The 15695-nt window shown below is 42.1% G+C and overlaps 3 protein-coding genes across 8 annotated transcripts in view; 2 read left to right on the top strand and 1 right to left on the bottom strand.

The window, feature by feature from the left end:
- LOC144989099 (uncharacterized) overlaps positions 1-15695 on the bottom strand; it is a 114822-nt gene that overhangs the window by 56929 nt on the left and 42198 nt on the right. The window lies entirely within an intron of this gene.
- Positions 1-15695, top strand: part of LOC144989167 (uncharacterized) — a 136156-nt gene that overhangs the window by 97283 nt on the left and 23178 nt on the right. The gene's annotated exons all lie outside the window — the stretch shown is intronic.
- Positions 1-15695, top strand: part of LOC144988969 (NLR family CARD domain-containing protein 3-like) — a 34295-nt gene that overhangs the window by 16372 nt on the left and 2228 nt on the right. For 5 of the 6 annotated variants that reach the window (XM_078940478.1, XM_078940463.1, XM_078940470.1 and 2 more), the window contains 2 exons: positions 5312-5488; positions 14372-14548. In XM_078940478.1, coding sequence (XP_078796604.1) covers positions 5312-5488; positions 14372-14548 — 354 coding nt within the window. The remainder of the gene's footprint in view (positions 1-5311; positions 5489-14371; positions 14549-15695) is intronic. The other variant, XM_078940479.1, reaches the window with a different exon arrangement.

Raw genomic sequence — 15695 nt, 5'->3', positions numbered from 1 at the left:
CCCAACCACTGCTTATCAGCTGGGGGGAGCCGACCACAGTCCGGTGAGATGCCACAGCAACGAGGGGTCCCGGTGAGCTGAGCGTATCGCTCCAGCCGGTTCCGTTGTGGCGAGGGTGGGACCCGGACAGAAATCAAGGTTTTTGATTTGATTTTTGATTTGAAATGGTTTATTTCAAGCAATCAAATAGAAATAGAAATGCAATACAATCATCAGTTATACATTCATACAGTAACTAATCAAACTTAGTATAATTAGGCATATTAATAAATATTGCTTGAAAGGGAGTGGAAGGAAGCAAACTTATATAATCCCACCCCATTATACTATAACCATTTTATTACATGATTTATCATCATTATCCGGTTCCTAACTTTTATCAGACAGAATTAAAAGTCATTTAAAGATAGTTGTATAGCCGCTGTGAGCTGCCACGCGTCCGCCCTGTAACCCGGAACCGGAAGCTAGGTTAAAAACAATAAAGGCAAAGCAGCAGCTGTAATCCCCTGTTTGGGGGAGATGAGAAGGGCGTGCAGCCAAAACATGTTCCTGAAGAGAAAGGAAATAAATAGTTTGCAGGAGCCTTAACTGTACGTGCAGGAGGAAGGCCAGCTTAACATATCGGTCACTGAGAGGAGGGCGGATCTAGGTGAACAAAGTCACGTCACGCTTGCAGACTACTGCCGCCACGCCACAGGTGCGCCAAAGCCTGGGCAATTGCTCGTGTACAGGGAGCTGTGAACGAGTCTGCTCGTCAGCTCCCACTCCCTGTTCAGTTCAGAGAACTCCAAACCTGGCTTACCTGCCTGCCAACCCCCCGTTCCACTTCCTGGTGCCTTGATGCACGAGTTCATGTCCAAACGGGGAGGAGGAGGGCTTTTAAAGCACCGCCACCAAATTAACTCGAGGGTGTTGACTACCGCCTCATAATTAGTGGGCGTGTCCTACTTGCCACACCCGCGTGGATTTTATGTTCATCAAAGGCTAAATGTTGTTAGCGCTGGTTAGCCTCTCCTAGTCCTGGCTTCTTCCAGCTCCGTTCTTCAACAGAAAAAGCTCTGACCACACGGATTAAAACTAAAATGATGAGCGAACAGGCGCTTCATAATAACCGTAACATTAATAAAAGCCTGTTTAGAAGATCATCTGGTATATTACCGAGCTGCCAGATATCTATGTATGTCGCAGCTCAGTGGAACTCAGTTCCTCTTCCAATATTTTCAACACTACTGCGCATGTGGGAATGATTTATTCTGAAAAAAAATTGACCCATGTGAATGTTTATTGTAAATGTTGTAATGATCATTACTTTAAAAAATATGATGTTAGAATTAATTCTAAAATCCAGGACACTAGATATTCCTGCACTAAAGCAGATTGAATTCTATTTAGCATATGTGTGTGTGTGTGAGTTTATATCTGCTCACAGAGAGCTGGCTGACTGACGTGATCCCCGACTCAGCTGTTAGCATCCCCGGCTACGCACTCGTCAGAGTGGACAGAGAGGTGGAACTATGCGGAAAAACGAAGGGCGGTGGACTTTTTGTGCTGGTCAGCAACAAGTGGTGCCATCCCGGTCACATTACGGTCAAAAGTAAGATCTGCACTCGTGATGTGGAGCTCTTGGTGATCGGTATAAGACCATACTATCTTCCACGAGAGTTTTCCAACGTAGTCGCCATCGTTGTTTCGTCAGCGTGTGACGTCATCCAGGAAGTGGCTGCGAGGGCTCAGTCTGCACACCCAGAGTCGCTCATCATAATATCGGGGGACTTCAATCATGTTGATGTGAGCTCTCACTTAGGGGTTTTCACATAATATGTGAACTGTCCAACTAGACACAAAAACACTCTGGACCTGTGTTATGTGAATTTAAGATCTGCCTACACTGCAGTGGCTCTACCCCCCCTTGGTAGGTCTGATCATAACCTCATTCAGCTCAGACCATCATATAAGCCATCTGTGATGAGGCTGCCTAAAGCTACCAGATCCTTTAGGCAGTGGACTCCTGAGACAGCAGCCATGCTAAGGGACTGTTTTGAATCCACTGACTGGGACTTGCTGGTGGGAGACAGTGACAGTGACATCGATCAGGCTGTGGTGTGTGTCACTGATTACATCCACTTCTGTACAGATGTGGCAGTGCCTCTGAAAAAAGTACGCTGCTTTCCCAATAACAAGCCGTGGATTAAAAGCAGTATGAAGCACCTGTTAAACCTGAAGAAGCAGGCCTTTAAGACTGGTGATCGGCACAAAGCAAGGGTGGCTCAACATGATCTAAGAAGAGCCATAAGGCGCGCCAGGAGGGATTACAAATCTGGGCTTGAGATGAAGCTGCAGAATAAGAACACTAGGGAGGTATGGAGCGGCATGAGAACCATTACTGGCTTTAAGGAGAGGGGATGGACTGTGCCTGGTGATGTGGCCAAGGCGGATGAGTTCAACCATTTTTATAATAGGTTTGACTCAGTACACGCTCACCCATGCCCAACCATCAGTGACTCTTCCACCTCTGCTGCTGTGAGTGTGACCGGCTCCCCTTTTCCACCCAGTGACAGATCCTTGACTTCTGCTGCTTTGACTGGTTCCTCTACTCCACCAAGTGGCGGCTCCTACACCTCTGCGGCTGTGACCTGCTCTTCTCCTCCACCCAGCAGCGCCTGCTCCAGCTCCAGCCCTGATGCTGTAACACCTATAAGAATAGAGGAAGTGTGCATAGAGCTCAGGAGGCTCAATGGTTGGAAATCTGCTGGTCCTGATGGAATATCACCACGGTTGCTAAAGGACTGTGCGTCAGAGCTGGCGGTGCCTCTTCAAACCATCTTTAACAGGAGTCTTCAGACAGGATGTGTCCCTGGTTTGTGGAAGACCTCATGCCTTGTCCCAGTGCCCAAGGTGACAAGGCCTGCAGGGATGAAGGACTATAGACCAGTTGCCCTAACATCTGTCATAATGAAGACTTTTGAGAGGCTACTACTCCGGAGGCTCAAACCCCAGGTGGAGGGGGCGCTGGACCCCCTTCAGTTTGCCTATCAGGACAGTATGGGAGTGGAGGATGCAGTCCTTTATATGGTCCATAGGGTGCTCTCCTTTCTGGAAGGGACTGGCAGATATGTGAGGGTGATGTTTTTCGATTTCACAAGTGCCTTTGATACAGTCCAGCCTCAGCTGCTGAAGGGGAAGCTCGAGAGGATGGGAGTTGATCCAGGTTTTGCTCGCTGGATCCACAACTATCTGACTCTTAGGTCACAGTTTGTCCGACTAGGAGACTGTGTATCTGGGACATTGAGGAGCAACACCGGAGCACCACAGGGAACTGTACTATCGCCTTTTCTCTTCACACTCTACACTGCTGACTTTAATTATGCATCTGCAGCTTGTCATGTCCAGAAGTATTCGGACGACACTGCTATTGTGGCGTGTGTAAAGGGAGGGGATGAGAGTGAGTACAGGGAGCTCATCACCAGATTCACCTCCTGGAGCAGGGACAATGGTCTTGTGCTGAACATATCAAAGACCAAGGAGATGATCATTGACTTTAGTAGGAAGTCCTCCCACCAGCCAGTGATCATTGATGGAGGGGGAATCGAGGTGGTTGACTCCTACAAATACTTGGGTGTGCACCTTGACCACAAACTGGACTGGTCGGAGCAGGCTCATGCTCTGTATAAGAAAGGGCAGAGTAGACTGTTCTTTCTGAGAAAGCTGAGGTCCTTTGATGTATGTACTGACAATGTTGCTCCTCTTTTATCAGTCGGTTGTAGCGAGTGCTGTCTTCCATGGGGTTGTATGCTGGGGTGGCAGTATGACCACAAGGGATTGCACTCGATTGGACAAACTGATTAAGAGATGTGCATCTGTGATCGGGAGGAGGGTGGACTCTCTGGGATCTGTGCTGCAGAAGAGAATGAGGGCTTTGACTCAGAGCATCCTGGACAATCCCAGACATCCTTTGCACAATACGATGTCAGGTCAGAGGAGCACACGGAGTAATAGACTCCTTTCACTGTGCTGCAGGACAGAGCGCTTTAAGAACTCATTTGTCCCTACAGCTATCAGGCTGTTTAATGAACCTGCCTGATATGAACTGATATTATTTTGTGAACTGTCTTTTTACTGTTGTTTGTTGTGTGTGGTTGTGTGTTTTGCTACCGGACACCTGAATTTCTCCTTTGGGAGATTATAAAGTTTATATCTATCTATCTATCTATCTATCTATCTATCTATCTATCTATCTATCTATCTATCTATCTATCTATCTATCTATCTATCTATCTATCTATCTATCTATCTATCTATCTATCTATCTATCTATCTATCTATCTATCTATCTATCTATCTATCTATCTATCTATCTATCTATCTATCTATCTATCTATCTATCTATCTATCTATCTATCTATCTATCTATCTATCTATCTATCTATCTATCTATCTATCTATCTATCTATCTATCTATCTATCTATCTATCTATCTATCTATCTATCTATCTATCTATCTATCTATCTATCTATCTATCTATCTATCTATCTATCTATCTATCTATCTATCTATCTATCTATCTATCTATCTATCTATCTATCTATCTATCTATCTATCTATCTATCTATCTATCTATCTATCTATCTATCTATCTATCTATCTATCTATCTATCTATCTATCTATCTATCTATCTATCTATCTATCTATCTATCTATCTATCTATCTATCTATCTATCTATCTATCTATCTATCTATCTATCTATCTATCTATCTATCTATCTATCTATCTATCTATCTATCTATATTATAGGAGTTTATGTTCATAATGACAGACTCAGTTTTCTTATTTTATGGACTTTACTTGATTGACAGCAGGTCAGTTTGTGCTGTTTGTGTAGTGATGAGAGGATCTTTAGTTGTTTGCAGACTGACTTGGAATAAATATGGAACATCTGCCAAGTGGAGTCACATCTCTTTCTCCTCCTCCCTGTGTCCTGACCGACCCCCCCATCTTGTTTCCTGCTAAACTCCTCCCCCGAATCAGTGACACAGTCCTCCGTCCTCACAGTCCTTCATCCTCACAGTCCTCCTAACAAGAAGTTAGGGAGTAGGACAGGAATTTGGACACAGCCTGAGTGTCTTTATTTAGTTTTTTAAATCTGACATTTTTCAAATGGAAGCTTTAAATCTATTGAATTGTAACTATTTAGTGATGAACGATTCATGATGATCAATGACAGGGCAGGTCCCACCTGACTGAATGGACCAAGTTCCTGGACCTCCAGCTGCATCACTGCTCCTGAACACACTTTTCTGTCTGATTGCAGGTTGAGGAAATGCAGTTTGTCAGAGATCAGCTGTAAAGTTCTGGTCTCAGCTCTGAAGAAAAACCCGTCCAATCTGACAAAACTGGACCTGAGCAGGAACCAGAACCTGCAGGATTCAGGAGTTCTTCATCTGTGTGGTTTTCTGGAGAGTCCAAACTGCAGACTGCAGACTCTGAGGTCAGTAAAGAAGCTGAACTCCCTGAAGGATGAGAAGAACGGATCAGGAGAAGAACTTTCTGATGTTTCACTGGAAGATTTTCTGTCTACAGCCGTGTTTGAAACAAACTGATGATTGGTTCAGATTTTCTTCATCAATTGAATTGATTGTTCTGATGATTGATGGAAACTGATCTGTTTCAATCAGGATCTTGTAAATCAGGATCTCCAACCTATTTTAGAACACGGATCCATTTCATGTCAGAAAAATGTTCACAGATCGGCCTGTAGAAAGTTCAAGTTGGAGTCCAAATTAGTTTCAGCTTCCAGTTTTCAGAAAACAATTCAAGGATTCTACATCAAATCTATTTGAAGAGAATAGTTTGAGCAGATCTTTAAATATTGAATCTAGAACAGAGACTTCCTTTGAATGTCACTAGAACAACAAGAACACACAAAGTGTTCTTTGGTCAGAGCATCATTCAGTCACTGAAACCAGAAATGACTGCAGATTCATTTACCACTAGAAAGGAAAAACTGTCAATTAGTTATTAAAAACAATTAATTATATGTGTTTAATTTACAGCTAAACAAAAATGCTTTAGTCATGAAGAAAAAACTGTTCAAAGGGTTCAGACCAGAATAAATCCCAACAAATATGCCAAAAAAACATGTCAGAACCACAATCCAGCCAGTCTTCAAAGCACTGAACAGAACCAGCAGCTGCAGATGATATTTTGTTGGACTAAAATCAGGAGGGACTCTAGACTTTCTCAGTATGTCTGTGGTAGAGGTAAGATCTTAAGCCCGACTCAGAACCCGACCCGACCCGAATTTCTCTGACTGTTTTAATAAATATATTGAAATGTCTGCAAAGAAGCTCCTTAGGTGGGCGGTTATCAAACAGCTCTTTATTAATCCTGGATGTCAGAACGGTTACCTCATGAACCCAAAGACACAGCCAGCTTCTGCTTACTCAGAGGGAGAACGTTCACCGAACACACACACACACACACACACACACACACACACACAGGTAGACCCCGCCCCCTCTATCCTCCCAGCCCACCGTTGATTGACAGACACTGTGGTCCAGCAACTGGCAGAAAGAGGGGGGCGCCGGCCACCCGCAGCTCTGCACACGTGTCATGAATGTAAAGTCAGCATCTATTTTGTTTAGGAAACCCTGATATGGAGCAGCTAGAAGTCAAGGATAAACTCCAGACAGGGGATCTGAAAAGGCAAACACGCACCACAGCTGCAGTATTTCTCTGTGTAATGAAGCGAGTGCTTATCATCAAGATCTCTGTTTCTCTCTCTTTGTCTGGCCTCTTATTCTGTGTTCCAGCATTATTTCATTGTGCCAAAGCATTTATCATGATCATAAAAATATGTAGATTATTTTAACCTTAAGAAATCTGGCGTTTTTTCTGCCAAAAATACTATGGGATACATTAAAATTTCGGGTTTGCTTCGGGCTCGGGCCTGCAGATCAAGTTAATTGGTCGGGTTTGGGCCGGGTTGGGTTTTAATGCCCGGGGGCCTGGGTCGGGTCAGGCTGGGGTTTTTAGCCCCCATCTTACCTCTAGTCTGTGGGGGGGCCAGTCCTCCAAGCTGATGGTGGGCTCTGCCTTGTAGAGCTCCACACAGTTCTATATATCATGAATTTCAACTTAATAAAAAGGGAAACACAGACAGATAACTAAGTTAGCTACGATGCTCTAGCACTTCCTCTAGCTTTTTCAGCTTATCCACTTCAGCAAGGGTTGCCATGGAGACGTTGGTTGGATGTAGGACCATCTGTCAGTGGTTCTGTGTTTGTCAGTATTGATCATTTCCTGTTCCACTTGGTAGTCAGATCCTGTGTGAGGGACTCTTTCTTTTCTGATGGTCAATCTGTTTGTGTTCCAGCTCTGCTGCATAGCAGGACTATGTTGAACATGGAACACTAACTTCCTGCATTTGGCTAGTGTGCTGTCAGATTGTCAGATAAATGCATCTAGACATTAAAGAAAAACACAATTAGAAACAACAGACCACAACAAGAATCAAGTTTCTCATGCACAAGGGAGAAAAGCAAGAGTGACAGAAGACGTCCACCATGCTTCTCTTCTCAAAGGACTGCTTCACTTATGCACCTTTCTCACTTGTGCACCTTTCTCACCTATGCACCTTTCTCACCTGTGCACCTTTCTCACCTATGCACCTTTCTCACCTATGTACCTTTCTCACCTGTGCACCTTTCTCACCTATGCAACTTTCTCACCTGTGCACCTTTCTCACCTATGCACCTTTCTCACCTGTGCACCTTTCTCACCTGTGCACCTTTCTCACCTATGCACCTTTCTCACCTATGCACCTTTCTCACCTATGCACCTTTCTCACCTGTGCACCTTTCTCACCTATGCACCTTTCTCACCTGTGCACCTTTCTCACCGGTGCACCTTTCTCACCGGTGCACCTTTCTCACCGGTGCACCTTTCTCATCTGTGCACCTTTCTCACCGTTGCACCTTTCTCACCGGTGCACCTTTCTCACCTGTGCACCTTTCTCACCTATGCACCTTTCTCACCGGTGCACCTTTCTCACCGGTGCACCTTTCTCACCGGTGCACCTTTCTCACCTTTGCACCTTTCTCACCTGTGCACCTTTCTCACCTGTGCACCTTTCTCATCTGTGCACCTTTCTCACCTGTGCACCTTTTTCACCTATGCACCTTTCTCACCTGTGTACCTTTCTCACCTCTGCACCTTTCTCACCTGTGCACTTTTCTCACCTATGCACCTTTCTCACCTGTGCACCTTTCTCACCTATGCACCTTTCTCACCTATGCACCTTTCTCACCTGTGCACCTTTCTCACCTGTGCACCTTTCTCACCTGTGCACCTTTCTCACCTATGCACCTTTCTCACCTGTGCACCTTTCTCACCTGTGCACCTTTCTCACCTATGCACCTTTCATTAAAGACAAAGAGAAAAGTTCATTAGGGGGTGTCGTATAATGATCCATGTGGGTCTATTCTAAGTTCAAACAGTATTCCTTATCAGCTCAGGACAGTGTGTCTAAAACCCCCTCATCCTAGCTGGGATGAGAAACAGATAAAAAAACACACAACTGTTTTCTAAAAAGGTCAATCTGAGCTAACATTTAAACAATGATAATAATAAAACAATTTCCCTTCACACAAATGTTCTGCAGACAAACTGCCATGGTAGATACTATGAACCATGTACGGCGTTGACCTCAAACAGGAGCTGTCTCTCTGCTGTAGTCAGTCTGCTGACTTTATGTTCAATACTCTGCTGTCTGGGCACATGCAGAAAGTGCTCAGTGCTGCATTAGCAACATGCTGCACTGCTGTTTCCAGAACAGTTAAAACATTTGACCTCAGTTCCACTCTGAATCCTAATAATGTCCTGTAACCTCCAGGTTATTGTGATTACAGAGAGACGTCCAGTGATCCCCATTGAGCTGCATGGGTCTTTTTATCTTTGTCATCTTCCTATAGGTTGCTGATGTTTTTCACAGTAGTAGCTCTAGAGGGAAGTTGCTAGGCTGGGTCGTTGCTTGCAATGTGACCCTCATGGTCAACCACATTGATTGGTCTGCTAGCTGTTCTATCCATTTAGCTACAAAAGCTAGCTGGTTGTTGAAGCGGTCAGACGTCACACCTGCATCTCACAAGGTCATCTCACACCTGCAGGACTACAAATCCCTTTAGTTTGGTCCAGAGAGCCATCCAGCAAGGTCTGAAGAAGAAACTTGTCGTTCAGGAGTCCTTTCTGGACCTCCATTTCTGCCTCGTACTCCTGAACGACGCGGTTGTACGGAAAGCAGCGAGTGCCAAAAGTCAAAACTCAAAATCTGTGATTAACTACGTCAAAAAAAATTGAAACAGATTCAAACGTATTTTGAGTTTTTAACACAAAAAACTGACAGCCTTCAAAAAACAAATGATTTAACACAGAAACAGACCTGCAATAGCAGATAGAAACACAAAGAACATCAGCTGATCATCTGTGAGCACAGAGGCTCTGACTGGAGACAGAAGTGAGACGGTAAACGGCTCCAACGACCAATAACCTGTTAGTAGCCGGTTAAATGCTACTAAAGGGACAACAATGGAAGATGAAAGACTTGACAAGTTTCTGCAGCAGCCAAGATTACAATTAGGAATAATTATTGAACCATTTATGGTCATTTTCACTCATGACAAAGTTCTGATGTCACCATCTATCATCTGAGGGTTTCCCACAATCCTTTGCTTTGACACTGCATTGAAAGTCCTAAACAGAGGGTTAGGGGTCATAAGAGAGGGTAAAAACCTGACAGCACTGACCTTGTCAGTAAAAACTGTTAAAAACTGTTCACAGACTTTAAAGGATTCAAAAGGATCTTAGGCTTGCTGATGTTCTCAGACACACATTTGACAGAAACGTGGAACTTTTCACAGCAGCCTGATACTCAGTCAAGGAGTTATTCAAAATCTCAAATGACACGTGAAGACCGTCTTTTTTCCCCATTTATGCTCCACGCGACGGCAGGAGCGTCTGAGCGCACGAGTGTGTTCGTTGATCCAAGGCTCCGAGTTTACAGCGTTTAACCTTAAAGGAACAATAACGTCTGAAATGCCCACAAACATGGTTCAAATCCTGCAGGACCTCATCAACGTTTCCACACTGGACGTCCACGGAGGAAACCTCAGAAGCTGAGAAAGCCGCTGAGAACTGCAGCGCCGTCTGCGCAGGAGTCAGGCGGCAGCGCTAAAAGATCAAATTCAAAATGGAAAAGGAATGCTGAAATCTCCAAACACGCCAGGCTTCTCAGGAAGCATTAGCAGATTGAGAACACTTGGGTTAAAGCAGTGGTTCCCAAACTGGGGGGCGCGCCCCCTAGGGGGGGGCGCAGAGGTATTGCAGGGGGGCGCGTTTTTTTTTTCATACTTTATTGACAAACAACATAATGCAATAACAATGTGAATGTCTCAGGGGGAATTGAAATGTGTACATATTGCAGAAAAATATAAGAAATAAAACAACAACAACATAAGACAAAAAGAATTATTACTTCAAAAATCTTTGGGGTTGAATAAATTTTAAATCTTTCTAAAATTAAATGAGTTGGAATTGCTTTTTGGTTTTGCAGGTGTTTGATAATGGTACATTACTGATTGATTTCACTCAAAAACTGCTGGAATTTAGGTTTGGAGTTTGACCATTTGGCTTTATGGATATGGAATTTTGCCAATAATAAAAACAATTGTGTAATGAAGATACAATCTTTGTCTACTTTGACATCAAGGTAACCCAGAATAATGTCTTTATCTAAAAATGTAACAGTTTGTTTAGTTATATTTCCAATATAGCTTCCAACTTCAATCCAAAACAGATTTGTATGTCTGCAGTCCATAAACAGATGATAAATAGTTTCCTCCTGAGTTCCACAGAATGAACAAAACAGGTCCATGTCCACAACAAATCTACTTAAAGTTTTTTTGGTAGGATATATACAATGCAATATTTTGAAGGACACCTCTTTTATTTTGTTATTTAGACAGTATTTATTGCTAATAGTCCAAGCATAAGTCCATTTTATGTCCACAAATTTGGATTCCCAATAAAACCTCCCAGCAGGTAAGGTTGTGGTCTGTAAAAGATTTCTTATTTGTTTATTGGAAACTGAATTAACACAAATATCCACATTGTCCCCAAAAAATTTCTGGGTTCTTCATTGACTTGTGTTCTAAATCCCTTTAAACAGTTGAAGTAGACTGGTTGGAATGGCATCTAACACTATTACATATTCTCTGGGTGGAACAGGAATACAGAATTTTAAAAGAAATTCTTCATACGTCAGAAGATGTCCATGAGGACTGAAAAGTTGTCTGATTAAAACAATATCATTATCATACCATCTAGGGAAAAAAAGTGATTTATTCTTGTATTGTACATTACTGTTATTCCAAATAAAACAAGTTGTTGGAGAAAAATTATGTTTATAAAGGAGTTTCCAGGCCAGCAGGGCTTGTTTGTAAAAGTTTGAAAGTTTCATGGGTAATTTTTCAATTTTACAATTACATTTTAACAAGAATTTAATGCCTCCCATTGTGTCAAATATATATTTGGGAAATGCATTCCAGATATTGTCTTCCCCTTTCAATAAATTATTTAACCACTTTATTTCAAAGAGTTGTTTAAAGTTTCAAAGGTTAATACATCCATGCCCCCATTTTTTCTGGTGTTACACAAAACAAATTTTGCTTAATTAATGAAGTTTTTTCCTCCAAATAAAATCAAATAATGTTTGTTTAATAGGTTACAGATGTGTTTTGGCATTTCTAAAGACAGAGACACACAGACAGATCTAGAGATTCCTTCAGCTTTAGATAACAGAATTCTACCGTTCAGAGAAAGACTTCTCATTAACCACATGTTATAAGGCGCGGTGGAGTTTAGAAACAAAGGATTTGTATGTTTGTGTCAGTGTGGGGGGGCTCGAAAATATTCTAATTTTCAGAAAGGGGGGCCCTGCAGAAAAAGTTTGGGAACCACTGGGTTAAAGGCTGCAGGATCTACGTCAAACCACTCGGTCCACCGGTTAAAGTTAACAATAATGTTGGGGGAAGAATTAGGGAAAAAACAAGAGTTTAGGGTAATAGGTTAAGCTCAGGGTAAAGTTAGGGGGAAGAGTTAAGGTTAATTTTAAGGGTAATGTCAATGTACAAAAAAGGTTTAGGTAAATATGTATAGCTAAGGGTAAAAGTAAGGGGTAAAGTTAAGGATAATGCTAAGTTTATAAAAAGAATAGGTAAATATGCTGAGGCTAAGGGTAAAGTTAAGGAAGATTAAGTAAATGTTAACTTAAGGGTAAAGTTAAGGGCTTAGGTTAAGGTGAATTGATTTTTTTTCAATGAACATTCATAAAACTTCACAGTGATGATTTAATTTTGAAATTATTTTATTTTAGTAAGCACATTATATTAATAAATGTTTTGTTAATCTTCCAATTATTTTATTAGAAACTTTAGTTCCACACTGTTACCTGTTGCGCAGGGAAGGTAATTAGTGCGACACCTGCCTTCACCACGTGGTCACTGCCCCTCCCTGTTCAGGTGGAGTGAACAGTCTATTTTCTGCAGTCTCCTCAGTATTGTAAGTTAGCTGTTGAAAAACGGGTATTAGCTTCTTAAATATGTATAAATAACTGACATGAAACTGATGTAGAATCATTTACATTTATCTTAAACTATCTTTTTATGTTTTTTAGGAGCCACTTTTAATCAGACTTTTTTTTTCCTTTGCATGTAGGGAGCTGCACTTGTGCTGTCCACTAATGCCGTGTTCTTTTGTGCTGTTTTAAAGGCATTAAAGATGCAGTGACCAGAGTAGTCTCGTCATCCTTATTATGCATCGGCGACCAAACTGAATCCGTTACAAAGGGTAATGTTAAGGGAAAAAAGGAGGGGTGATTATAGATAGATAGATGGACAGCAGTGGCCATTTCTTTAAGACTGCAATGTCACAAAATAAATGGTCAAATATGTACTATTGTATTAACATTTTATTGTCTAAAAATGCGTTAAAACGTTCATCTCACAGACGAGTTCATTCAGAATCAGTTACATATAGCAGGTTGGCTGACTGGATCTTATATATTCCTGCAGCGTCACAGTGCATTTCCCTATAGACATCCATTGACTTCAATGGGGCTGCTTGGAACGTTTTTTTTTTCAGCGCTTTGAAACTAGACTGTCATTGGATTAACGCTGTGATTATGTCCCGCCCACGGACGCTCAGCGTCTCTGGGGTGAATGGGGAGTGGGCTGGCCCGGACTCCTAGCTTCTGCGTGATGATTGGAGGGTCTGTGTGTCGATTAGACTGCACCTCCTTTTGTCTGACAGTGACTCTGTACTATAAGGAATTTTTCATTCCATTGGTGGCCACACTAGTCTGCGCGCTGCTCTTCAAACTTTAACACGACTCAGACAGAGCAGATCCGGCTGATACCGATTCGGAAGACAACAGCAGCTACTAGCTACTTATTCCTGTTTTGTATTTGTATTTCACTTTTTTGTATTGGATCGTTGTGATCAGTAAAGTTCTAGAAAAAAACATAAATAAATAAAATACGGAGTAGTGTGCACAAGCCACCAGGGGGCGCTACTACTATGCAGTTTGGAGTTGCCGCCTGTCTTTCTGTTTCTGTTGATGTTTGAGGACTAGACAACAGTGACGTTGGATGGATTTACGCAGATCAATAAGCAAAAGATAGTCCTGCAGAATTTACTTTTAAATAAATGGACAATTTTATGAAAATGAGCTTCCCGTCTCTGACAGACCAGTAGCTGCCACTGATAGGCAGGCTGAGGGCTGAGAAATAAAATCCAGATTTTCCCCAAAAAGATCTTCTAAACAACAAATTGAACTGAATCAATGAAACAAAATTGATCTGTCGACCGGCCCTATATCCAGATATGATCACACAACAGGCCAGATGTGGCCCACCAGCCTTGAGCTTGACCCAAATGTCCTGAAAGATTTCTGGGTGATAAAAATGATTTTCACATCTTAGGATTCAAGATGAAGAAATACAATTCAATCTGACATTTTTGAAATGGAAGCTTTAAATCTAATGGATTGTAAATATTTAGTCCGAATAATTCCTGATGATCAATGACATTTCAATTCCTCGTCTGTTTGAACTTCATTTCAAGTCATTTCTAATCTATGTCATTTTCATTCCTGATCATGTTTTTGGGTCCAAATCCAAAAGAAATGAGCAAACAGTGAAAATGTCATCTGTCAGTCTGTCATCAGGGCGGGTCCCACCTGACTGAATGGACCAAGTTCCTGGACCTCCAGCTGCATCACTGCTCCTGAACACACTTTTCTGTCTGATTGCAGGTTGGAGGACTGCAGTTTATCAGAGATCAGCTGTGAAGTTCTGGTCTCAGCTCTGAAGAAAAACCCGTCTAATCTGATATTTATGGACCTGAGCTGGAACCAGAACCTGCAGGATTCAGGAGTTGTTCATCTGTGTGGTTTTCTGGAGAGTCCAGACTGCAGACTGCAGACTCTGAGGTCAGTAAAGAAGCTGAACTCCCTGAAGGATGAGAAGAACGGATCAGGTGAAGAACTTTCTGATGTTTCACTGGAAGATTTTCTGTCTACAGCCGTGTTTGAAACAAACTGATGATTGGTTCAGATTTTCTTCATCCATTGAATTGATTGTTCTGATGATTGATAGAAACTGATCTGTTTCAATCAGGATCTTGTAAATCAGGATCTCCAACCTATTTTAGAACACGGATCCATTTCATGTCAGAAAAATGTTCACAGATCGGCCTGTAGAAAGTTCAAGTTGGAGTCCAAATTAGTTTCAGCTTCCAGTTTTCAGAAAACCATTCAAAGGATTCTACATCAAATCTATTTGAAGAAAATAGTTTGAAAAGATCTTTAAATATTGAATCTAGAACAGACACTTCCTTTGAATGTCACTAGAACAACAAAAACACACAAAGTGTTCTTTGGTCAGAGCATCATTCAGTCACTGAAACCAGAAATGACTGCATATTCATTTACCACTAGAAATGAAACTGTTGTCTTCAGCATGGTGAGGGCTAGCTTCACAATAACTTGCAGCATCATCAGCTAGTTTGGATTGACGCGGTCAGAGTTCATGTTGGATTACTGTGTCAAATGTTCTCCAGTTCATTTGATCTGTCAGAGAGAAATGTGGTTCTGATTTTTGCCACTAAGGGGCGCTAGTCGTACAGCAGAGATGCAGATGACGTCATCACGCTGAGAACATATAGAAACAGGATTTTCCCTTTTGATCATCTTCTCCATCACATTTTCCTCTGAGTTCAAGGGAAGCTGCACAACTCAACAGTTCAGCAAGGCAGCTGAAGCACTGCATCATGGGATCTGTAGTTCCTAATGTTAAAGTTTAAATCTATTGGATTGTAAATCTGTAGTCATGAATAATTCCTGATGATCAATGACGTTTCAATTCCTCGTCTGTTTGAACTTCATTTCTAATCTATTGCAGAACTCCTCCTTCTTTTCTTCCTGCAGCTGCTTGTTCTCTGCTCACATCAAAGCTCCCAGCAGCTTCTGACTCTTCATTCAGAGCTGAAGTCATGCTTGATCAGGGATAAATGTCCAACATTTGCTGCTGACTCTTCCTCATCACTTCCTTCTTCTCTCTGCTTTGATCTGTTGGAGC

Source organism: Oryzias latipes, chromosome 2, assembly GCF_053564925.1.
Source record: "Oryzias latipes strain Hd-rR chromosome 2, Olatipes_Hd-rR_3.1".
In the NCBI taxonomy this organism is placed as follows: Eukaryota; Metazoa; Chordata; class Actinopteri; order Beloniformes; family Adrianichthyidae; genus Oryzias; species Oryzias latipes.
The sequence above is the reverse complement of the archived record's forward strand: the minus strand, read 5'-3'. Positions and strand labels throughout refer to the sequence as shown.